Genomic DNA, 24,875 nt, shown 5'->3' with positions numbered 1-24,875 from the left:
CTAGCCGTTAGATAAACGAAATTCAAAAGCTTCCAAGCGGCGCTTGTTTACTATCCAACGTTCAAAAACAAATAAATCCGCTTTAAATTTCCTTTTTCTTTTTTCCCATTTAAACTGCAAAGACGACGTCGTTTGCCCTTACTCAGACGCCGTTTTATAACCTCAGAGACTCTCTCATCAATCGCTCTCTCTCTCATCGGAAGGAAGAAGAAGGATCTTTGTTATCTTCCTCTTCTCCTTCTTCTACTTTCGATCAGTCGTGAATCTGATTCTACTCTAGTCTAACTGAGTGCTTTCGATTTCTTAATAAAAATTCGATTTTTCGATTAAGAAAGCGAAAGTGATGGCCGCCGTAAATGGGTATCAGGGAAATACTCCGGCAGATCCTCCGGCGTCTAATGGATCAAAACAACCTGCGGCTCCGACCAAGACTGTTGACAGCCAATCTGTTCTCAAGAGGTACTTTCATTTTCTCAATCTTGTTCCAACATTTCGCTGCACCCATTCACCAATTCAATATAATCGCTCTGATGTCTCTTTGTTTATATCCATTCCATGGTTTGTTAGTATTTGGCTACTACCCATATCCAATTCTTTATGGTCGATGTACTTCTGGATCCGTTAAATGAAGTGAGAGACTTCTCATATATCTTTGCATACAAACTGTTTGTTAGAATGTCTCTAAGAGAACTAAACCTTTAACTTTGTATTGATCTTGAATCAGATTTTATCGTTGCCCTTTACCTTATATTGCTCAAAGTTTCGGTTTTTAATCAGACTTTAAGTAAACCCCAGATTCCTAATCTAGTTTTTTTTCTTTGATTATACGCAGGCTGCAATCTGAATTGATGGGCTTGATGGTAAGTTATCATCTTTCTTCCTTTTACTGAAGAAGTTTTTGTAGTTAAGATGCTCATAGGGTTCTTGACTTGGTTGTTTTTCAGATGGGCGGTGGTCCAGGAATATCGGCTTTCCCTGAGGAAGACAACATATTCTGCTGGAAAGGGACAATAACAGGAAGCAAAGATACTGTGTTTGAAGGAACTGAGTACAGACTCTCACTCTCTTTTTCCAATGATTATCCTTTCAAACCTCCAAAGGTTAAGTTTGAGACATGTTGCTTCCACCCCAATGTTGATGTCTATGGCAATATCTGCTTAGACATTCTTCAGGTAAAAGATATCCTCCACTTGTGTCTTTGTTCTACACTGAATCAGAGAAGAAGTATCAAACTTAATCCGTTTACAAATTTTCGTATTTGCAGGATAAGTGGTCATCTGCTTATGATGTCAGGACAATACTACTATCGATTCAGAGCCTCCTGGGAGGTAATCCATCGCGCATAACCTTTGATATCTTGTAAGCTCTTTGTTGGTTAATCAAATATCTGATACATCTTTTCGTTGGTCAGAACCGAACATCAGTTCACCATTGAACACTCAAGCAGCTCAGCTCTGGAGTAACCAAGAAGGTAACAGTCATTATAAAATCAAACGTCGTTGGAGTTCCATGATTATGAGTTTTCTTATGTCACTTTTGTTATCCATACGCAGAGTACAGGAAGATGGTTGAGAAGCTCTACAAGCCTCCCAGTGCATGATTTCTGCAAGCTGTTCTGATTCATAAAACTCCAATGCCTCTGATGATTTCCACATAAGACGATTTTTCAGAAGAAAACACTGTCATTCATTTGCTTTTATTCTTTGTTTTTGAACATCAGAAGTTCTCTGTAGCTTTACCTTGAGTTTTGACTTGAGCCAAATAATGAGTTTTTCAGAGATTAATCAGATGATAAAGATACTTTTATTTTATTCATTTAAAGATGGAAAAACACTCAATATCAAGTACAATCGCCAAATTTTTATTGTTGAAGAGGGAAATGATGGTGAAGGAAGCTTGAAGCTTTGACTGATCGATCCACCAAACTTAAGAAAGGCCACGAACTTTTCCAGTTTCAGTGTCAATATCAATCTCGTAGAAACAAGGTCTTGTAGGAAGTCCAGGCATGGTACTCATTGTACCAACCAGTGGATATATGAAACCAGCTCCAATGCTTCCTCTTACATCCCTTATTGGTAACACAAACCCTGAAGGTGCTCCTTTCTTTGATGCATCATGCGAGAATGAGTACTGTGTTTTCGACATGCATATGGGAAGATTCGAGAAGCCTTGTTGTGTGTACATCTCAATCTGTTTCTCTGCCTGCATTTACATAACACAGAATAATAGATAAATTACATAAAGAGGTTTCTTTTGTCAACAATGTAAAGAAAATGAAGAAGTCTGTCTATGAATTAATTACCTGGTCTGAGTATTCAACACCACTGGCTCCATATGACTTAGCTATGGCCTCAATTTTGTCTTTGATGCTAATGTCCAATGGGTAGAGAAACCTAAGTGGCTGTGTAATGTTTTGACAAGCTTTTTCAACCGCGATACCAAGATCCACCTATAACATTTACAAGATAATTCATCTTTCGATAAGCTAGATTGCAAAAGAAATTGCAGACCACAAAGTGTTATGTTTAGAAGAGAGGAGATTACCGCTCCTTTGCCACCGTGAGCATGGTGGGAGCAGACCACAGCATCAAAAGCACCGGCATCCATTGAAAATTTCCTAACTGCATTTAGTTCTGCTTCGGTGTCTGTTGAGAACATATTCACAGCAACAACTACATTAACACCGTAGGCCTTTGTGTTTGAGATGTGCTTTGCCAGATTCACACAGCCAGCTTCAACCAAGGAAACATTCTCGTTTACATAAGCACGATCAAGTGGCCTCCCTGCAACAACATCAGGCCCACCACCATGCATTTTCAAGGCCCTAACAGTCGCCACAACAATCGCACACTGAGGCGTTAGCCCGCTGTAGCGGCACTTAATATTCATGAACTTCTCTGTTCCAATATCAGAACCAAAACCCGCTTCTGTTACCACAAATCCACCAGGTCCCACCAGCTTCAAAGCGATTTTATCAGCAACAATCGATGAATTTCCATGAGCTATGTTTGCAAAAGGACCAGCATGAACAAGGACAGGTGTCCCTTCCAGTGTCTGCATTAGTGTTGGGTTAATAGCGTCTTTCATCAGAACAGTCAAGGCTCCTCCAACACCAAGATCATCTGCTGTTATCGGATCCCCGGCTTTGCTGTTTCCAATCACCATTTTACCTAGCCTCTCTCTCATATCACCTAGAGAGGTTGTCAAAGCCAAAACAGCCATAATCTCACTAGCAACAGAAATGTCGAAACCAGTTTCTCTAGTCATCCCCTTTTCCTCAGGTCCCTGACCAATAGTAATCTTCCTCAAGAACCGATCATTAACATCCATAACTCTTCTCCACGTGATAGAAGCAGGATCAATATCAAGCCTAGCAAATTTCTTTATCTCCTCGGGAGTAAGCTCCTCAGGACTGGTCTTGGAGATCCCAAGCTTTGTCAATCTCCTGAACATAATGTCACTGAAACTACGCTTCCCTTCTTTATTCGGAGGGCACAACCTATTAAAAAGAGCCTTGTCGGATTGAGACGTCTCATGGAAAATCCGAGTGTCGATTGCAGCAGCTAAGAGATTGTTGGAAGCGGTGATCGCGTGAATATCTCCAGTGAGATGAAGATTGAACTCATCCATAGGAATGACCTGACTATACCCACCACCAGCTGCACCTCCTTTGATTCCAAAGGTGGGTCCTTGTGACGGTTGGCGAAGACAAGTAACAACCTAAGAAACAACAAGTCAATAAAATTAAGACAAAAAGGGAGTAATTTTCAAACAAAAGCATAAGCTAACAAGTGAAAGCAAGAAAGAACCTTCTTATCAAGGTAAGCGCCTAAGGCTTGGCAAAGTCCAACAGTGGTAGTACTCTTGCCTTCTCCAAGAGGAGTAGGAGTAATCCCTCCAACAACAACATAGTAACCATCTTCTTGTCCTTGAAGCTCATCAAACGCAGACAACAAAACCTACAAAGAACAAATCATCAGTTGATTAGATCAGAAAACTAAATGAGAACTTCATAAGAGAAACTACTGGTTTAACAAACTTCTCATGTTTTAGGGGAAACTAAAGTATCAATCTTGTCCACCGACAAAAACTGAACAAGAAAAAAGAGCTAATTGGTAAGAGCCTACTAAAACTCAATCTTTAGCAATCTCTCGAACATTCTTATTATGTTTTGGACAAAACATGATCAAAATCAATTCGAAAAATATCCAAAAACAGAGTTCTCACGGAACCTTGTTGAATCAAATCTCAAAACATGTCACAATCCCAAACCGACAACCACCTAGAAGAGACAGGATGAATAATTCATTTTCAAAGGAGATAAAAGAAAAGGGTAATATTATGATTACAACCTTAGCTTTATACTTGCCATAGAGATCGTAGTGAAGTGGGTTGATATTAAGATCTTTGGCAATCTCAGAGATGTGTAAAGGCTCCACGGAATTAGCTATATCGATATCGGCCGGAACTGGTGAAACAACCTCAAGCTTTCTTGATGATGAACTCATCGCTCTCTCTAAAGTCTGATCTAGCGTTGGAGGATGAGAAAATGGATGAGGACGATGATGATGATGATGATGATGATGATGATGATGATGATGTTTATTAAATTTTTTATTTGTTTTTGTTAACTCTCAAAGCATATAATATTAAATATTAAGTATCAAATCCATCTGTAGATTATCCATATTAACCAATGAGAGAACGATGACGTTTTTCTTTTCTTCTCTTCTAATATATTTTCGAAACACAAAATTATTGAAGGTAATGAAATGACGGCTTCACCCTTAATCTATAAGCGCAGCCACTACTAAACTAAAAGGGAAATTTAAAAAGAGTTATAACAATATAGAAGGAAGAAAAGGCTGGACAAATTGATGGATATTAATGGTAATATGCAAAGATCTGAAGCATCCAAAGGAGCGGTGGCTGAAGCTTACTTCTTTAAGCTTTTTACCTCTACTAATCCAAATGACTTCCAGGAGATTTTTGATGGGTTCATTCCTAAGGTCACTCAGGCGATGAACGATTCCCTTACCAAAGCTGTGTCCAAAGAGGAAATAAAGGAAGCTGTTTTTGCTGTAAAAGCCTCGAGTGCTCCGGGTGCTGATGGTTTCACCGGTTTTTTCTTTCAGAAGTATTGGGAGATTATTGGTGTGCAAGTTACAAAGGAAATTCAGGATTTTTTCATTACTGGTAATCTTCCTTCTGAATGGAACTACACACAGCTTTGTTTGATCCCTAAAAAGGATAATGCTACTATGATGACTGATCTTAGGCCTATTAGTTTGTGCTCTGTTATGTATAAAATCATCTCCAAGATTCTAGTGAAAAGGCTTCAGCCGTTCCTTTCTGAGATTGTAGCTCCTAATCAATCTGCATTTGTGGCAGACCGTCTTATCTCCGATAATATTCTCATTGCTCATGAGTTGGTCCATGGTCTGCGTACTCATCCAGCGATATCTAATGAGTTTATGGCGATTAAATCTGATATGTCTAAAGCTTACGATAGGGTCGAGTGGAATTATTTAAGGGCTCTTCTCTCTGCTATGGGGTTTCATCAACAGTGGATTCATTGGATTATGTGTTGTGTTACTTCTGTCACCTTTTCTGTGCTTATCAATGATCAACCTTTTGGCTTGATTAAACCTCAGAGGGGTCTAAGGCAAGGTGACCCGTTGTCTCCCTTTCTCTTTGTTATGTGTACCGAAGGGTTGACACATTTGATGAATAAGGCTGAATCTAATGGAGTGTTAAATGGTATCCAATTTGATCCTGCTGGTCCATCTATTCATCACCTGTTATTTGCAGATGATAGTCTTTTTATTTGCAAGGCTAATGAGGCTCAAAGTGGTGTGTTGATGGAGATTTTAAGGACGTATGGGGAGGCTACAGGCCAGTGCATAAATGTTCAAAAATCATCTATTACTTTTGGTGAAAAACTGGAGGGGAATTTGAAAGTGAGTATTCAGAATAAGCTTGGTATTTTCGCGGAGGGAGGTGCAGGGACTTATCTAGGCTTACCTGAATGCTTCAGTGGGTCCAAGATCCATCTTCTAGACTACATCAAAGACAGGTTAAAAGCAAGATTATCTGGTTGGTTTGCGAGAACCTTGTCATTGGGAGGGAAAGAAGTCTTATTGAAAGCTGTGGCTATGGCAATGCCGGTATATGCTATGTCATGTTTCAAACTCCCGAAAACTTGTGTCTCTAACCTTACTAGTGCTATGTCTGATTTTTGGTGGAATGCTCTTGAACATAAGAGAAAGATTCATTGGGTAAGTTGGGAAAAGATGTGTCTGTCAAAGGAGAATGGTGGTCTTGGATTCAGGGACATTGAATGCTTCAATCAAGCTCTACTTGCGAAACAAGCTTGGAGACTTCTTCAAGAACCTGATTGTCTTTTTGCTAAGCTTTTTAAGAGCAGATACTATGTGGATGAGGAAATATTGGATGCAAGTCTTGGTGACAGACCCTCTTTTGGCTGGAGAAGTATTTTGCATGGAAGGGAACTGTTGAAGAAAGGATTGAGCCAACAAGTGGGCAATGGTAAGTCCCTCAATGTTTGGATTGACCCTTGGGTTTTTGATGAAGTTTGGAGAGCACCATACAGGAAACAAGATTTTTTTGATCCAGGTTTACGGGTGGACAAACTTATTGATAGAAGGAATAGAGGGTGGAAACTGGATATTCTAAATGAGCTGTTCTTCCCAAATGATGTTCAGTTGATTTTAGCACGAAAACCGGTCTTTCGAAGGAATGATTTTTGGTGTTGGGATCACAACAAAAGTGGGAACTACTCGGTTAAATCAGGTTATTGGTTTGCTTGCAGAATTAACAACCCTCAGATTTTGGAAGCTGCCTTGTGTTTGCCGTCGCTGAACCCTCTGAAAGAGCAAATTTGGAAGGTTCAGACTTCTCCTAAAATCAGATCCTTTATGTGGAGAGCATTTAGTGATGCTTTACCTGTTGCTGATCTTTTGGCTACTAGAGGAGCTGTTATGGACTGCAGATGTCAAAGATGTGGGAATGATGGTGAGTCTATTAACCATATTCTTTTTAATTGTGATGTAGCAAGACAAATGTGGGCTCTCTCTCAGGTTCCGGTTCCTCCTGACGGGTTTGATGGGCTATCACTTATGTCTAATCTTCATTATCTATTCAAGACATGCTCAGACAGTCGGATCCCGCTTAATATTAAAAGGCTTTTTCCTTGGATTTTGTGGAGATTATGGAAAAATAGAAATGCCTTTGTTTTTGAAAGTAAGTCTTTCTCTCCTTTGGACTCAATGAAAAAGATTATTGAGGATGCTGAGTTTTGGGATGTGTCTCAATTAATTGATGAGGAAAAAGTGGTGGAAGATGCTCAAGAAATTGCCCTCAATGCTAATATTTGGACTCCACCAGAGAAGAGATGGAGTAAGTGTAACATTGGGACCTCTTGGGACAAACACAGGAAAATTGGTGGTTGTGCCTGGGTTTTAAGGGATGATTTTGGGGTTACATTGCTACATAGCAGAAGAAGCTTTGTGGGTGTTAACTCTAAATCTGACTTGAATCTTAGAGCAATGTTGTGGGCCTTTGAAAGTATGCATAGTCATAATTGGAACAGGATTGTGTTTGCCACGGAAGCTAGTGATTTGGTCAAGGTAATGGACAGACCCAGAGCTTGGCCTGCCTTTGCGTATCAGTATGCCGAGATGAAAAGGCTTTTGAGGAAATTTAAAGACTGGAAAATGGTTTATGATAAGCCGACATCTAATAGAGGAGCTTCTCTCATAGCTCAAAGTGCTACTTCGATATCATTGCATCAATCTTATGTTGCAATTGGATATCCCTTTTGGTTGCACGACTTATTTGACTCTGAGAAAGTTCCTTCCTCTATCTAAAGTTGTTGCGTTGCTTGTCTTATGAGACTTCTTTTGTCTGTCTCTTCTTTTGATGGTTAGGGTAGATTGTATATCACTAACTGTGTGGCTTGTGCTTTGGCAAAGCTTGTAATCTCTACTATTATCTCCAATATACAATTCAGATGGCAAAAAAAAAAAAAAACAATATAGTTTTAGGACCACTATATGTTATTAGTTTGAAATATTTATTCAGATGTTAACTAAAAGTTCAAATATTACTAGAATATCATACATTTTTTTAAAAATTACTCATATGTTTAGCGTCTTTGTGTAATTACAATTAACACCCTTGATTAGTTTTTTTTTATAAAGATTTTTTTAATCCACGTCAATAAAAGAAAAACAAATTAAAGCCATGTCATTAACGTCATTAAGAGAACCCTTTCGATTTCCCTCTCTGTCACTGTTCATCTCCGAAAAAAAAAAACTGTAAAAAACTTTTTCTTTCTCCGACGGAAACACGATTCCGACTAACACTAAGAAACCCTAATTCCGGCCGAAACTCTTAACTCTCTCGTTCTCTCCGTCGCATTTCGCTCTACTCAGGTCGGGATCTTTTACTTCGTCGCCTCACCTCAAGTCGGGACCATTTCGTCTCAACTCAACTTGTTTAAGGTATGTGTCGAATCTTTATTTTGGATTTTCCGACATTTCCCGCATCTAAGTTCAATAGCGAGTGATTTCCGTGATTGAAACCGTTTTCCGAAAACTATCGCGAAGAAATTGAGGGTTTTTATCGACGCTTATTACAGCTGATTTATCGCCAACGTTGATTTTCATATGGTGGCTAATTTGTTATATCTACTCGATTCCATGGCTGAGTTATTGTTTGCTTTAGACTGATTTATGATTTATCAATGCATCTATGGCTGAGTTTGTTTTATGGTGTGGCTGAGTTTGTTTTACGTTGTGGCTGAGTTACTCTATGCTTACGACTGAGTTATGGTTTATCTGCTCAACTGTGGCTGAGTTTGTTTTATGTTGTGACTGAGTTACTGTATGCTTACGGCTGATTTATGGTTTATCAGATGGCTATGGTTATTTCTGAAGAACAACCAAGGGATTACCCTCCAAGACTTTACGCAGAAGGGGAGTCTATTCTGGAGAATAAATTGTTAAATCACAATATCAAGATGGGAGATGTCCCTGTGATTATAGAATCAATAGGACAAGATGCGTGGAATGAACTGAAGGGGTCACCTATTGGAATAATTGCTAAGCTAGCTGAAAGCCAATTCGTGTGGTCTGGTAAGACTGTACATTTTCTACTGTGTAGACAGTTAAGAATACACAAGAAGGAGATTTGGTTTCTAATTGGTGGTCAACCTATCAGGTTTGGCTTGAACGAATTTGGTCATATCACGGGGTTAAACACAGGTTCAATCCCTACAGAAAAGTTTGAACCTAAAGCTGACTACAAAGCGTTCTTCAGTGAATTGAATGTGCCTGGTGGTGAAGGTCCAAAGTTAGATGAACTGAGGGCAGGATTACTAGTGTGCAGGACATGGACTCCTGAAAAGCGTAAGTGGTTGGGGCTGTTGACTCTTCAAGCCATTGGACTGTATGGCTTGCATCATAACTCTAGAATACCATTTGAAAGTGCGAAAATAGTTTTTGATGAGGAAGCCATGAACACTTATCCATGGGGTCGGTCAGCATTTGAAGCCCTGGTTAATTCTATAAAGATGTTGAGGCCTGTTGGAAAGACGTACACCGTCAGTGGTATGGTTTACGTGTTACAGGCTTTGGCGTATGATTCAGTCAAATGCTTTGGAGAGCGATATGGGAGAGTAGTCAACAAGGATGAGATACCGTTGCTTCGTTGGGGTGGAAACCGTACACGTAAAACAATGGAATTGACCATTGCTGAAGATATCAAAGCGCATGGTGAGGTAAGGTTTTGGCTGTGTTATGAAAGTTACTGACTGAGTTATGATAGTTACTGACTGAGTTATGTTTTAGTAATGGCTGAGTTATATTTTGTGATGGCTGAGTTATCGTTTTTGATGACTGAGTTATGATAGTTACTGACTGAGTTATGTTTAGTAATGGCTGAGTTAAATTTTGTGATGGCTGAGTTATCGTTTTTGATGACTGAGTTATGATTTATGGATGGCTGAGTTATATTAGTGATGGTTAGTGATGGCTGAGTTATAATTATTGATGATTCAGTTTAAACTTACTAATGGGTTTTATAATCTCCTATCTTATAGCTGCGTGTGAGTAAATTGGTTATGAAGGATGATGTCAAAGAGCTATTTCATACGTGGCCAGATGAAGAAGAGGACCCAGCACTTGATAATTTGATCCGAGACATACATGAGGATAAGTTTATTAAAGGTTATTGGGATGTGAAGAAGACTGAGAAGAAGAAGAAAAATGTAAATTCTAATGCAGCGGGTGACTCTGAATCTCCCGCAAAGAGGCAGAAAGTCCACAATGTCAAGGATGTGATCAACAGTGAGGGTGTTGAATCTGGTGAAGGAGATGCAGAAAAGAAGAAGAAGAAGAAGAAGAAGAAAGAAAGAAATGTAAGTGATTTGGTGGAAAAACATGAGGGTGGTGAATCTTATGAAGGAGATGTACAAAAGAAGAAGAAGAAGAAGAAAGAAGAAAAGGTAAATGATATGGTATGTAGTGAGTTTATATTTGATGCAATGTTTGGGTAGCTTGTTTATGCGTTTTTGTGTATGTGTTGCAGGTTGGTAGTGCGGAGGACGATGTTCTGGAAGATGTGTCTGTTAAAACAGTCGTGGATTTGGTGAAGCAATTAAACTCAAGGTTTGACACCATTGATACAAGCATCAAAGAAGTGTCTTCAAATATGGAGAAGGTGATTGGAGATAGAGTAGAAGCGAGGATGGATGAAAAGTTTGAATATACGGAGAAGGAGTTGAAACAGATGAAAGAGCGTCTGAATGCAATTGAGCAGGGGGTAGGGAAATCTGGTGAAAACGCTGAGGAAAACTCAGCCTTCAAACAAACAGAACCTCCCGAAAAGCCGACGCAAGTCGACCTTTTGCTGAATCAAAAAGAAAAAGCAACACCAAAAGGTCCAGCGAAACCTCCACAAAACCAGTCTGTTACTAGTCCTCTGGTAAGCTAACAGTGCCAGACATATGTATAAATACATTGCGGCTGAGTTATTATTATCTTAATAACCTTGTAGCTGAGTTTTCATTATCTTGATCACATAATGGCTGAGTTATCATTATATTAATCACCTTAAGGCTGAGTTATCATTATATTACGGCTGATTATCATTATCTTAATCACATTATGGCTGAGTTATTATTATATTAATCACCTAACGGCGGAGTTATCTTTATCTTATGGCTGAGTTATCGGTATGTTTATGCAGGCGAAGGATACTGTCGATGTTGAGAAGGACATTGGTATTGCTGGTGTCAGTAAGAATCTGGAAAAGGAATTTGATAATGTCATTGATGGAAAATCTGCTATTGATTTCATAGATACGTTACCTAATAATATTAGGAAATTACGCTCCAGGAAAATTGACACAGCGAAAATCGCAGCAGCGGGAAAGAAGAATACCGGCAAGGATAAGCCCATTAAAGATAAGGCCCCCAAAGATCAGGCAGCAGTCGGACGTAGAAGAGGTAGGAAGCCTTCTTCTACAACGGTTAAAAAGGTGGTACGAAAACTAGCTATTGCTCCAGTAGAGGGAGGAGCTGCTCTTGATGAGAAGAAAGAGCCTGCTGATGTCCCCGACAAAGATGAGGAAGTATTGGAAAAGGCTGGCATTAAAGGTGACAATGAGGTATATGATGTCACAGACCAGTTGATGGCTGGTAACGCACGCACGTTACCTGAGTCTGAGGATGATGAAGAGGAACGTATAAGGATTGAAAGAATCAACGCTCTAAGGAAGGAGAGTGTCAAGCTGTCTCCGGATGGGAGTGCATTGAATCCACTCTCTAATGTCTCTGAACGGATATTTCCTCATATCGGAGACAACGGACTGACGTGCATGAGGAAGAATTGTGTGCCTTCAGCTGGAATATATGATCCTCTGTCACCAGTTGATCCGGCCAAATTGCAGAAACTGAAGGAAATGATGGCCCCATTCAAGTATGACCCTCTATACCTTTTAACCTTGTTAATTACGGCTTGTTTACACTATTTATGTATATTAACTTGTGTTTATCTGTTAGGCATCTCCCATTGGGCAGGGCAACAGACACTGTTGATTTCTACATTGTGCTCATCACCGAAAGAAAGGACTGGCCAGATCCAAATTATGGATTGCTTTTCGATGACGTAAGTATAACATTATGGCTGAGTTATTGTAAGTGTTGTGGCCGAGTTATTGGTTTGTTTTGGCTGAGTTATTGGTGTGTTTTGGCTGAGTTATTGGTGTGTTTTGGCTGAGATTTTCTAGATAATGGCTGAGTTATTATTGTGTTTTTTCAACATTATGGCTGAGTTATTGGTATGTTTTTATACATTATGTCTGAGATATTGTTATGTTTTGTCTGAGTTGTTATTTTTTTCTTCTTTTTTTTTGTGTGCAGCATATTGCTGCGTATTTGAGGGTTCTTAGAAAGAGGTTCATCACGCGAGTTCCCTTCCCATTCCACACCAAACGCATTGCGTTTATAGACTCGTGGTTCGTGAGCTACTGGTGTAAAGAGTATGACCAGTTCAAGATAAAACCCGAGAGGTTTAAATTCAAAGGCACCCCTTACGAGAGGCTGGTACACGGTTTGGAGCCAAAAGATCAGCAGACAAATATGAAATGGATAGAAGATGTGGATCACTTGTATATAGTTCACCAAATCGGAGGCAATCACTGGGTGGCGCTGGACGTGGACCTGATTAGGGGGCACATTGATTGCTATGATAGCATCGTGGGGCATCATACCAAGGAAAGTGAATTATCTGTGCTGGAGGCTTGTAGGCCGTTTACGAGGATGATTCCTCAGATGATGAATGAAATAATTCCTCCTGAAATCTATTCACCTAGGTTCGAGCAGTTTTCATTCAGAAGGAGGAATAAATCGAGGGTCCCTCAGAACGTCCAAGTTGGAGACTGTGGCGTGTACGCGTTGAAATTTATCGAATGTCTAGCGCTTGGTGTAAGTTTCGTTGGCATCTGTGATGAAAATATTCAGGCTATAGGGGTTAAGATGGCAACAGAGATCTATGATGAGGCACCTGACCTGCTCGCTGCGTTTGATGTCCAATGATACATTATGATGATATGTAAAATATTAGTGTTTCGAACATGTGATTGTCTTTTGTACTAACTATTTATGCTTTTGAGTTCTCGTGATGATTATGTATGGGGTTGATAATGCTTTAGGTTTGTGTGATGCGTCTGGATTGATGTTTATTAATTCGTTGTTTGGGTGAGATAATCTAACAACACGGCTGAGTTATGGTTTATTAGGAGTTTATTATTGTCGAGTTATACAAATGTTGTATAACTCCCCACCTCGATAACTCCCCACCTCGAATAACTACCCACTCAAGTTATCATTATACCTAGATACCCTTATATATCTCTTCTAAATATAACTCTTGTAAAACAATTCTCTCTCGTCTTTTCTCTTCTTGATTATTAGCAACTAATCTATATAATCTCTCTTGTCTTTCCTCTTGTCGATCATGGATGCATCAGGGTCTAGCAGCAAGAGGACGCGTGTTGAAGACGGTTCTCGCAGCAGGAGGCATGCAGTGGAGATGCAAGAGCAGAAAGAACGTTTCGAAGGCATCATCTCTCTCATCAAACACAACATGAAAAAGACGGAGGAAGCCCACGCTTTGGATCTCACACTACGTGAGGAGAATGCGAAACTGGATCTCCTAAGGAAGATGATGAGTTTGAAGGACGGATTTAACGTGGAGCAGGAGTTCCAGATCGTGAAGGAGCAGGCAAGGAAGGCTTACGAGGAGAAGGTGGCATTCAACGTGACGGGGATCAACTGGGACAAACTGGGGTTTAAGCCGACCGAGTTGTCGGAGTCGGAATCAGACTAAGAATGGAGATATCCATTCTATTTGTTTTTTTTTTTTTTTTTTTGAATCTATGTTAATGAATCTATGTTACTGAATTTATGTCAAGTTATTCTAGCGATATGGCTGACTTAACACAGATGAATTCGTGGTTTAGCCGAGTTATTCCAGCGACACGGCGGGAGTAATTTTTGATGTCACGGCTGAGTTTTTATACATTTAACGGCTGAGTTATTTACTTTTAGCCGAGTTATTCCAGCGACACGGCGGACTTATGAGTAATTTTTGATGTCACGGCTGAGTTTTTATACATTTAACGGCTGAGTTATTTACTTTTAGCCGAGTTATTCCAGTGACACGGCGGACTTATGAGTAATTTTGGATGTCACGGCTGAGTTTTTATACATTTAACGGCTAAGTAAATTACTTTTGTACGGCTGAGTTATGTACGTTTATATGGCAAAATTCAAACAAACAACAATAACAAAAAGCATTACTAACAAGCCAAATAAAATTCAAACATCACTAACAATACAAAAGACAATGGCTGATACGACACATACAAGCAATCCTGTCAATCCCTTGATGACGATGCGTTGACGATAAACTATTGTTTCCATTTCGTCAATCCTTTTCTGTAATCCAAGCTCAATCGAAATCTTCTCATCTTCTGTATTAATTGATGATATCTCCAAGTTTTGCCTCTCCAAATCACCACGAAGCTCCAAAATTGTCGCATTAAGTTCTTCAATCTTCTCAGTCTTCTCTTTAATTACAGATTGAGCTTCTGCCAACGCCCTTTTCGGCCACCCTATGACCTCCTCGTCGAGCCACCTAAAGAATTTGCAGTGAGCATTACCACCTTCCTTGTACAACTGACACCCAAAGAACCTTCGATTTGGATTTTTATCCGTTTTGGATTTGAAGACCTTTGCCGGCAATCCACATTCACACAGTTTCCGAACTCCAGAATTACTCCCAAAGCTACTCGTCGATCCAGAGCTTAATTCCATCTTCTCTCGTTATTCGGAGACAGACGAAGAACCCTAATTGTTTATTTTGGGATAAATGTCTAAATGATGACTCTAGGTGTTCTTAAACTCACTAAATCAATATAGTCATGTATACTAATAAAACTACGTCGTTCGAGACATACCAGTACTGGCTGAGTTACAGCTGTCTTACGAACATCCCATTAATTTATACATATTAATTTTCGAGATTACATAAAGTGGTTTTTTGGGAGACGCCATTAATAATTACTGACATATTCACCCGCAGACGGCAAGTCGTCGAACCAGTCATAAATGACCACATTTTTGAGAAAGTATTCAAAATAATCATGAAACACAGATTAATTCGTGGTTTGGCCGAGTTATGACAGTGTAATGGCTGACTTAACGTAGATATAATTCGTGATTTTCACTATAATCATAACTGAGTTAAGGTCAAGTTACGGCTGTTTTATAATAAAATTTAACAATGGGCTTATTTCATGATCATTATTTGGAAAGTGGATATAAAAATTTAATTACATCTCATTAATCTGAGTAAATTACATGACTGTATCATAATGATCATGAAACACAGATTAATTCGTGGTTTGGCCGAGTTATGACAGTGTCATGGCTGACTTAACGTAGATATAATTCGTGATTTTCACCATATTCATAACTGAGTTAAGGTCATCTTGTCGATAAATAATATAGACATCTCGGCCAAACCACGAATTCATCTGTGGTACATCAGCCATGTCACGTTTGAGTCTTAAAAACGCGAAAACTTCTATAAATGATGATTACTTATTTACTGACATTAGCATTGAACTTGGAAAAGCAATTATCACAATGATTTGATATATTTACAGTTTCCAACACATATCTCAAGTTAAAGATTTATAAAATCTTAACAGTATATTCACATGTATATTTATTGTTATAATGGTATGGTACTATTAAACTTATCTAAGCCGTAGCTCAGCCGTAGAACGTAAATATCTCAGCCATTACATATTATTCTACAGCCAGACATCAAACTCTAACTCAAAAGTCAGCCGTCACGCAACCTTTCGTCTTCCGTTAAGCATATAACTCAGCCGTCACATGTACATTTTTGCCGCCGGAAGAGTAAGATGCGCAACCTTTCGTATACCATTCCCTTTTTTCTATATATATCAGATCAGTTCGCCTTCGTCTCTTTTTCATCTCATCGTCTCTTGTTCGTCTTCGTCTCCAGACTCCAATCCCCTACACAAAATATCTCCCGTACATCTTCCAATCGACATGGACGTTGTTCCTCACCTCGATCTAAAGTTTTTCGGCGAGGTTGTAGCGATCATTATCGCTGATGGTCGGGAGAATCTTCCCGTTCTAACCCCGGGTGTTGGTTACTGGATTGACAAAACCACTGTTACGTGGTTCAAGTTCAATCACGATCTCTCTGTCGCGATTGCAGAGATACTCCAGCACAACTGGCACCATGAGTGGCCGACCTACCGCTTGATTCCCGAGGATGTTAAGAGACGATGGTTTAAGCTCCTCGCGGTAAGCTTCGATATTTGATATAGAGCACACTAAAACAGAAAACCGAATTCACGATCTTTTCTTTCATTGTAGAGTAAATACACGTGGGAACCAATGCATACATAAACGGTTTGGACCCAGTTCAATTTGGTGGCTAGAACGATATTCCGGGACCAGATGCGTGCGTTTATGAGGATATGGGCGCGTAGTGGCGATAAGCCTGATTGGATGAATCTAATAGTGTGTGTTGGTGTCGGATCCCGCACTAGAAGTCCGAGACCAACCAAAGATTGCCACGTAGTCAAGATAATGGCCCATAAGGGATAAAGCCCATTGGACCCATGAGCCGAAGGAACGGACGAGGTGGTTGTCACCTCTTCGAGAATTCGAAGTGGCTGCACTGAGACACGAGTTCGGTGTGAAAGATGCGGGCAAGTCGGTTCGGGGACGCTTGGGCCAGAAAGGCGAGGCCCATGAAGATCAGAGTCAACTCAAATTCAAACGTTGAGCATTAAAAGTCGAAGAATCAAAACGGACACATTTAAGAGGGAATAATTGTACTTAATTATTCATTTTAATGTCAATTCTCTTTGTATAAATATAAAGGCCAATGGCCATGTAAAGGGATCTTCATCTCAAGAAATATTATCATAGCAATTTTCGTAGCAACTTACAATCTTTTGACACATTCATTTTTTGTCCCTCAAGAATAATCTTTCCTACATAATAAAATACTTGAGTGTGTGAATCCGACATCCACATTTTGGCGCCATCTGTGGGGAGATTAAGGATTCTTGAGTGGTCAGATTTTTCCTTTATCACACTTCCGAGATAAACAACAATGTCCGGAGGAGACACCGTTGAGACATCATTGGCTGAAACCCTCAAAGCTATGCAGCAAACCATGTCGGACATATCACAAAAGTTCTCGGATGTGGAAAAAGCCGTCGATACGTTGCAAACATCCCAGGTATCTCTTAGCCAAAACGTCAATACTATACAAACTCGTGTTCGTTCTTTAAGTGCAGGAAACCTTGCGGGAATCCGAAGAGGGATATTCAACTCGCCAAGTTCCGCTGCACGAAATGAAACCAGCGGACAAACAACTCCCGGCGCTACTAACAATGTAGCCCAGACGTTGGAAGAAGATACACAGCTTGAGGATGAAGAACAACTCGCAGCTCAGTACGAGCAGGAGAACCTCGACCAGTTCGAGACCATGAGGAAGGTTAGCCAGGAATTAAAAGAAATGAAATCAAAATTTCATCAAGCTACAAGCTCAGAGCCAGACATCAGTCGAGTCATTGAAGAAGCTAGGCGAACACCTTTCATCTCGCGAATTGCAAGTTTGAGGATCAAAGATTCCTGGAAACTCAAGTTGGACCCTTACAGCGGATTGGAGGATCCAAAAAGCTATCTCGCAGCTTTTCTGATCGCTGCTGGAAGAGTCGAGTTGGATGAAGCTGATGAGGACGCAGGTTACTGCAAGCTTTTCTCGGAGAATCTGTGTGGCCAAGCTCTAATGTGGTTCACCCAATTAGAGCCGGGTTCGATCAGTAATTTCGACGAACTATCAGCCGTGTTCTTAAAGCAATATTCCATTCTTATGGATAAAAGTGTTTCGGATGCCGATCTTTGGAACTTATCGCAAGGATCTAATGAGTCACTTCGAGTTTTCATCACCAAATTCAAAGGAGTGCTGTCAAAGCTCCCAAGAATCTCGCAGCAATCAGCTTTATCTGCCCTACGAAAAGGATTAAGACATGATTCAAGGTTTAAAGAAGACTTAATACTTCATAAACCAGACACAATTCAGGATGCACTCTTTCGCGCGAACAACTGGATGGAGGTAGAGGACGAAAAAGAAAGTTTTGCCAAAAGAAATAAGCAAGAAAAGCTAGCAATCACCGTCCCTGCTAGGAAATTCTAGCCTAGGGAGAGCAAAGGACCAAAGAAGTTTGGGTCGCAACCCTTCAACAATACCGTCGGAAAGCAATTCCAAGGGAAAGGGAGATCAAACACTTGGGTCCGTGATGAAAGTCTATATTGTGACATTCATAAAGTAACCGGACATTTAACCAAGGATTGCAGCGTTCTTAAAAAGCACCTCGCAGAGCTTTGGGCTAGTGGCGATCTTTCTAAATTCGATATAAAAGATTTTGTGAAGGAATACCACGAAGCAAAGGAAAACTCCAAAGATCAAGATTCCAAAAGACCAAGGTTATCCAACGAGGAAGAACCAAGAAGTTCGAAGGGTAAGATCAATGTGATTCTAGGAGGTTCCAGATTTTGCGGAGATTCAATAAGTTCCATCAAAAAGCATAGACGAAATATCCTACTCAAAGCAAGTTTAAGCGAGGAAGTCGATTTTCAAGGTGCATCGATATCATTTAATGAAGAAGAAATGCGGTACCTCGAAAGACCGCATGATGATGCTCTAGTCATTACCCTTGACGTGGCTAACTTCGAAGTATCAAGGATCCTTATAGATACAGGCAGTTCGGTCGACCTGATCTTTTTAAGTACTTTAGAAAGAATGGGAATCAGCCGAGCAGACATAGTGGGGCCTCCGTCTCCATTAGTTGCATTCACAAGTGAATCAGCCATGTCTCTCGGGACAATCAAGCTACCGGTCCTTGCCAAAAAAGTATCGAAGATCGTGGACTTCGTTGTCTTCGATAAACCCGCAGCTTACAACATTATCCTCGGGACTCCCTGGATTTATCGAATGAAAGCAGTCCCCTCTACATATCATCAATGTATCAAATTTCCAACATCAAATGGGGTGGAAACAATTCGGGGAGATCAAGAAGCTTCACGGACGTGTTACTTAGCTAGCCACCGTTTGAAGATCCAATAGCAATTAACAAAGCCCGCAAAAGAAGGACTAAGGCAAAAATTTCCTAGTGGGCAGGAAAAAGAGGATGTGGTAGTCGAAGTGGTATTGGAAGAAGACAAACCAGATCGGAAAATTCTAATTGGAGCAACTTTGACTGGCCAAATAAAAGAAGCTTTGATCGAACTCTTAAGGAAAAACAAAGCATCATTTGCATGGTCAGCAGCGGACATGCCTGGTATAGATCCAAGTATAATTTGTCACGAGCTGAACGTAGATCCGAGCTTCAAACCGGTGAAACAGAAAAGAAGAAAGCTCGGAGTGGAGCGAGCCAAAATAGTAAATGACGAAGTAGATAAACTTTTGAAGATAGGATCCATAAGAGAAGTGCAATACCCAGAATGGATAGCAAACACTGTCGTCGTCAAAAAGAAGAACGGGAAAGATAGGGTTTGCATCGATTTCACAGACCTAAATAAAGCATGTCCCAAAGATAGTTTCCCGCTCCCACATATAGATCGACTTGTAGAGTCCACCGCTGGGAACGAGTTGTTAACATTCATGGACGCCTTCTCGGGTTATAATCAAATAATAATGAACCCCGAAGATCAAGAAAAGACGTCATTCATTACAGATAGAGGTATCTACTGTTACAAGGTAATGCCTTTTGGTTTGAAAAATGCAGGAGCAACTTACCAACGGTTGGTGAACAAAATGTTCTATAATCATCTCGGGAAAACAATGGAAGTCTACATAGATGATATGTTGGTTAAGTCGTTAAAGAAAGAGGATCACATTAAGCATTTAGAGGAATGTTTTGATATTCTCAATAAATATCAAATGAAGCTGAACCCGGCGAAGTGCACATTTGGAGTCCCATCCGGAGAATTTCTTGGTTATATCGTGACAGAAAGAGGAATCGAAGCCAATCCAAATCAAATCAACGCATTTCTAAACATGCCGTCTCCAAGAAACTTCAAAGAAGTACAACGGTTGACGGGGCGGATTGCGGCTTTGAATCGTTTTATCTCGAGATCAACAGATAAGTCGTTACCTTTCTACCAAATTCTAAAAGGGAACAAAGGATTCCTTTGGGATGAGAAGTGTGAAGAAGCTTTTGGGCAGCTTAAGGCATACTTAACCACTCCGCCTATACTGTCCAAACCGGAAGTGGATGAAAAACTCTATTTGTATGTATCGGTTTCAAACCACGCGGTTAGTGGAGTCTTGGTTCGGGAAGACCGTGGGGAGCAGAAACCAATTTACTATGTAAGCAAGTCAATGACGGATCCGGAAACCAGATACACAATGATGGAAAAACTTGCACTCGCGGTGGTAACTTCGGCTCGGAAGCTGCGTCCATATTTTTAATCCCATCCGGTTGAAGTATTAACTAACCAACCACTCCGAACAATACTTCATAGTCCAAGTCAGTCCGGACGTTTGGCGAAATGGGCGGTGGAGTTAAGCGAGTACGATATAGAATTCAAAAGCCGGATCAGTATGAAAGCTCAGGTCCTAGCAGATTTCCTATCCGAGCTACCAATACCTGGAACGATAGAGCATTCGGAGAACCAAACTTGGAAGTTACACGTAGATGAGTCTTCAACAAAGCAAGGATCCGGAATGGGAATCAAGTTGGAGTCTCCGACGTCAAAAATTCTAGAACAATCATTTCGGTTGTTATTCAATACCTCCAACAACGAAGCAGAATACGAAGCCCTGATTGCCGGACTTCGATTAGCACAAGGAGTTGGAGCTAAGGAAATATTGGCTTATTGCGATTCGCAATTAGTAGTTAACCAATTTAATGGAGACTATGAAGCCAAAGATTCAAGAATGGAAGCGTACCTCGAAGTGGTAAAGGATTTATCTAAAAATTTCTCGAAATTTGAACTAATCCGCATACCTCGGGGAGAGAATACAACTGCGGACGCACTTGCAGCATTGGCATCAACATCGGATCCTGAGTTAAAGAGAGTTATTCCAGTAGAATGCATTTCGGAGCGAAGCATTCAAGACAGCAAAGAAACCCTCGTCATTACAAGATCTCGAGCAGCGGCACGCGACCGCGGCGAACCAGATATCGAACCGCCTTCAAACAAACGAAGGAAGTCAAAGGGATCAAATACATCTAACAAGGAACCCGTTGTCTTAGCTGAAGAAGTGATTCCAGAAACGATGTTAGAAACCGAGCCATTAATCGAGGAGAATATTCTTGAACCAAACGAACATCCCGAACCAGAGCCACGGATATTTCACAAAGTTGACCAAATTCCGGCTAAAGACTGGGGGGCTGACTGGAGGGAGCCAAAAAAGCACTACATCATGACAGGTGAGCTCCCAAAGAATAAATGGCAGGCCAGGAAAATGAAAGTCGTTAGCGCGAAATTTTGTCTGTCAAAGGATGCGTTGTATAGACGAGGTGTCAGTGACCCTTACCTATTATGCATTTTTGGGCCCGAAGTCGAAATCGTCATGAGCGAGGTGCACGAAGGATTATGTGGGAGTCATTCATCAGGAAGAGCTATGGCTTTTAAAGTTAAAAGAATGGGGTATTTTTGGCCCACTATGATCACAGATTGTGTTAAGTTCGCCCAAAGATGCAAGCGCTGCCAGCTTCATGCACCATTGATCCATCAACCGTCGGAATTATTCTCCTCCATTTCTGCCCCATACCCGTTTATGAGGTGGTCAATGGACATCATTGGACCATTGCACAAATCAACTCGAGGTGTACAGTACCTTTTAGTCCTTACGGACTACTTTTCGAAATGGAATGAAGCTGAGGCGTATGTTGGTATCAAGGATTCGGCGGTGAAGACCTTTATTTGGAAAAACATTATATGTCGACATGGAGTTCCGTACGAAATAGTCACTGATAATGGACCACAATTCATTTCACACGAGTTTGATGCCTTTTGTGCGGACTGGGGAATCAAAGTTAGTTATTCTACTCCACGATATCCGCAAGGAAACGGACAAGCTGAAGCCGCAAACAAGACAATATTAAGCAATCTCAAGAAACGCTTAAGTCATCTAAAGGGAGGATGGTATGAAGAACTCCAACCCGTCCTGTGGGCCTATCGTACAAACCCTAGGCGACCTACAGGAGAAACTCCATTCTCTTTGGTTTATGGCATGGAGGCGGTAGTACCAGCTGAACTCAATGTGCCCGGACTTCGTCGAACAGAAGCACCGTTAAATGAGGAAGAAAATTCAGCAATGCTTAACGATTCACTAGATACCATAAATGAAAGGCGTGATCAAGCTCTAATTCGGATCCAGAATTACCAACAGGCAGCAGCCCGGTATTACAATTCAAAGGTTAAAAGTAGGCCGTTCTTCGTGGGAGATTACGTATTAAGGCGCGTCTTTGACAACAAAAAAGAAGAAGGTGCCGAAAAACTCGGTATTAATTGGGAAGGACCTTACATTATTACCGAGGTGGTTCGAAACGGTGTTTACAGGTTGAAAGATTTAGAAGACAATCCAGTCAAGCGACCTTGGAATGTGATCAACCTAAAGAAATTTTATGTTTAAAGCTACATGCATTGTTTATGTACATGAACTACGGTGTGGCTTGATCCCGAGATGGGTACGTAGGCAGCTCGAAAACGAGTTCAGCTATTAATAAAAATTTGTTTTATTTCTTTATTAAAGGAAAAAGTTTCGACTATGCGAACAAGTGAAGCAAATAGAAGGTTCGGCTAAGCGAACATACAAGAAATTGGAAATAGAGCGTTTATTCAAAAGACGGAATGTCCCTCATCGTACACTTCGGACTATGAAAATCTTGTTGACGAGCAGAACACTTCAACTCCTTGACCAGCAAGATCGAGGATTGGCATCATGCAGTCCGGAATTCGAGCAAAATCTGAAATTCCAAGCTCAATCCACTCTCCGGGGTGAGATTCAAGGATGTGAAGATCTCTTGACACTGTAGTAAGCCTGCATTGCATCTGGTTAATCCTCTTCCGAAGTCTCCTCTTTTCCGACATAAGCTTCCGGTGTTGAAGCTCGAGTGCCTCTATGAACGCCGTCGCTGTTCCTTGGTCTCTGATTGGGAGATCCCTGATCAAAGCACATGGGGCTCGGATCTGAGATCTCAAGAAGCCGCGAAGTGGAGGAGGCTGCCTGCTTGGCTCATTTGGAACATCTTCGTTTATCATTCCGATTCTGGAGAAGTCGGGCATAGATTCTGAACAGCGAAGATTGAACTCCATACCTGCTAAAATAAAAAGAGTGGTGAGGAGTAAAGGGAAATTGAAACTATAATTTATAGGAACCCCATATCCTTAGCAAGCTGCGGATTCTATCCAAAGAATGGAGCGATTCGCGGAGAGATTTATGCCCTCGAGCAGATCCTGCATTAAAAGACGTATCTCTGAGATATTCGAAAAGAAAGGAAAGTTACGAATATTTCCATAAATAAAAAGGGGCCGAAGCCCATTACGAGTTTAAAAAAAAAAAAAAAAGTGAAGAAGTTAAAAAACATTTATGGGAGAGGCTCAGGAACAGGCTCCTTCATCGCCGGTTTAGTCTTCGAAGTGGACGCCTTGTTCTTGGCATCCACTTCGGAACGATCCCGAACGCGTTTCCGACAGTTGCTGGCCTCCTCCTCCAAATCGTCTTCCTCTTCACTGTCAGATGGAACGGCGCAGACAGGGGCGTTCACGGGACCCGGGACTCCTTTAGCGCGGAGATACATCCGAAGCATCTTTGGGATCTCAGCGACGGAGTCAAAGTTCCGCCACTCCCATTGAAAGGGATCACTCTCCAAGGCCCGTATCTTCCTCTCCACCCGAGCAATACGAGTCTCGAGTGTTTGCCTTTTAAGGCCCAGCCGTTGCCTCTCTTCACACAAGCAACGGTGCTTGTCGACAACCTAGCATAAAGATGAATGAATAAGATGAAACAAAAAGTTTTTAAGTCAAAAACTTTAAATATTTACCTTGTCGATAAAGTCGCAAGCCTCTTTCTTCTCCTTTGAAGGAAGGTGAAAGACGGCGTGAGGGAAGAGAACGCCGGCCGGTTCAAAGCCGTCGCCGGACAAGAAGAGTGGGCTGCCGGGATCGATGGAGGCTACTGTTTCGTTTTCCATTCTCGAAATATTTCTCAAGTAAGATTCTAAAATCATGTTTAAATAAAGCTTGGAGGTAGGTAAGCCTTTATTTATAATGATTTAGGGTTTGTCTTGGAACCATAGAGCCATTAATGGTAGCGTGTCCGAATGGATTAAACCATTTTTGGAAAATCGAGAAAAGACAGTTATTGCATTAAAAGACGAGCTGTTTTCCTTACTTATAAGAAGGGAAAGCGCAACCGTCACATTAATTACAAAAGTTTCTAAGGCCCAAGCCCAGTAAGTTTATCGAGTTGACTAAACCCGAAGTGGGGAACTCGCTTTAAGCCGAGCTCAGTTCTCGCATCCTAAAGAGAAAGGTCTGATCAACCTAAAAATCTCAAAAGCATAACCACAAGGCCACAAAAGGTTAAAAGCGGACTTTGCACACCCGCATATAAATTTAACCAAACCCCCTTGGGTCACAACCTAGAAAGGTTTAAAAGCCTCCTCAGGCAAATATCTTGTTCAAAAGAAAATAATAAAGCCTCCTTAGGCAAAGA

General features: G+C 40.8%; 3 protein-coding genes across 3 annotated transcripts; 1 reads left to right on the top strand and 2 right to left on the bottom strand.

Annotated features, from left to right (window-relative positions):
- On the top strand, positions 1-1,789 carry LOC9327641 (ubiquitin-conjugating enzyme E2 20). Its single transcript, XM_002894209.2, has 6 exons — positions 1-459; positions 833-860; positions 945-1,172; positions 1,265-1,328; positions 1,412-1,471; positions 1,554-1,789. Exons 1-6 carry the CDS (start codon positions 344-346, stop codon positions 1,598-1,600), a joined length of 543 nt encoding a protein of 180 aa, XP_002894255.1. The 5' UTR covers positions 1-343; the 3' UTR covers positions 1,601-1,789.
- On the bottom strand, positions 1,766-4,718 carry LOC9330316 (formate--tetrahydrofolate ligase). The gene is made up of 5 exons (XM_021011618.1): positions 4,353-4,718; positions 3,810-3,959; positions 2,545-3,720; positions 2,303-2,449; positions 1,766-2,202 (listed from the first exon to the last, which is right to left on the bottom strand). The coding sequence occupies exons 1-5, from the start codon at positions 4,506-4,508 to the stop codon at positions 1,927-1,929; spliced, it is 1,905 nt and encodes a 634-aa protein (XP_020867277.1). The 5' UTR covers positions 4,509-4,718; the 3' UTR covers positions 1,766-1,926.
- A 9,686-nt stretch (positions 4,719-14,404) lies between these two features.
- Positions 14,405-14,902, bottom strand: LOC9327639 (uncharacterized protein At1g43920, Chloroplastic). Its single transcript, XM_002891531.2, has one exon. It carries the CDS (start codon positions 14,900-14,902, stop codon positions 14,405-14,407), a length of 498 nt encoding a protein of 165 aa, XP_002891577.1.
- Positions 14,903-24,875: the final 9,973 nt, after the last annotated feature.

This window comes from Arabidopsis lyrata (genome assembly GCF_000004255.2).
Source record: "Arabidopsis lyrata subsp. lyrata unplaced genomic scaffold ARALYscaffold_1, whole genome shotgun sequence".
Taxonomy (NCBI): Eukaryota; Viridiplantae; Streptophyta; class Magnoliopsida; order Brassicales; family Brassicaceae; genus Arabidopsis; species Arabidopsis lyrata.
This window is presented reverse-complemented; position numbering and strand designations above follow the sequence as displayed.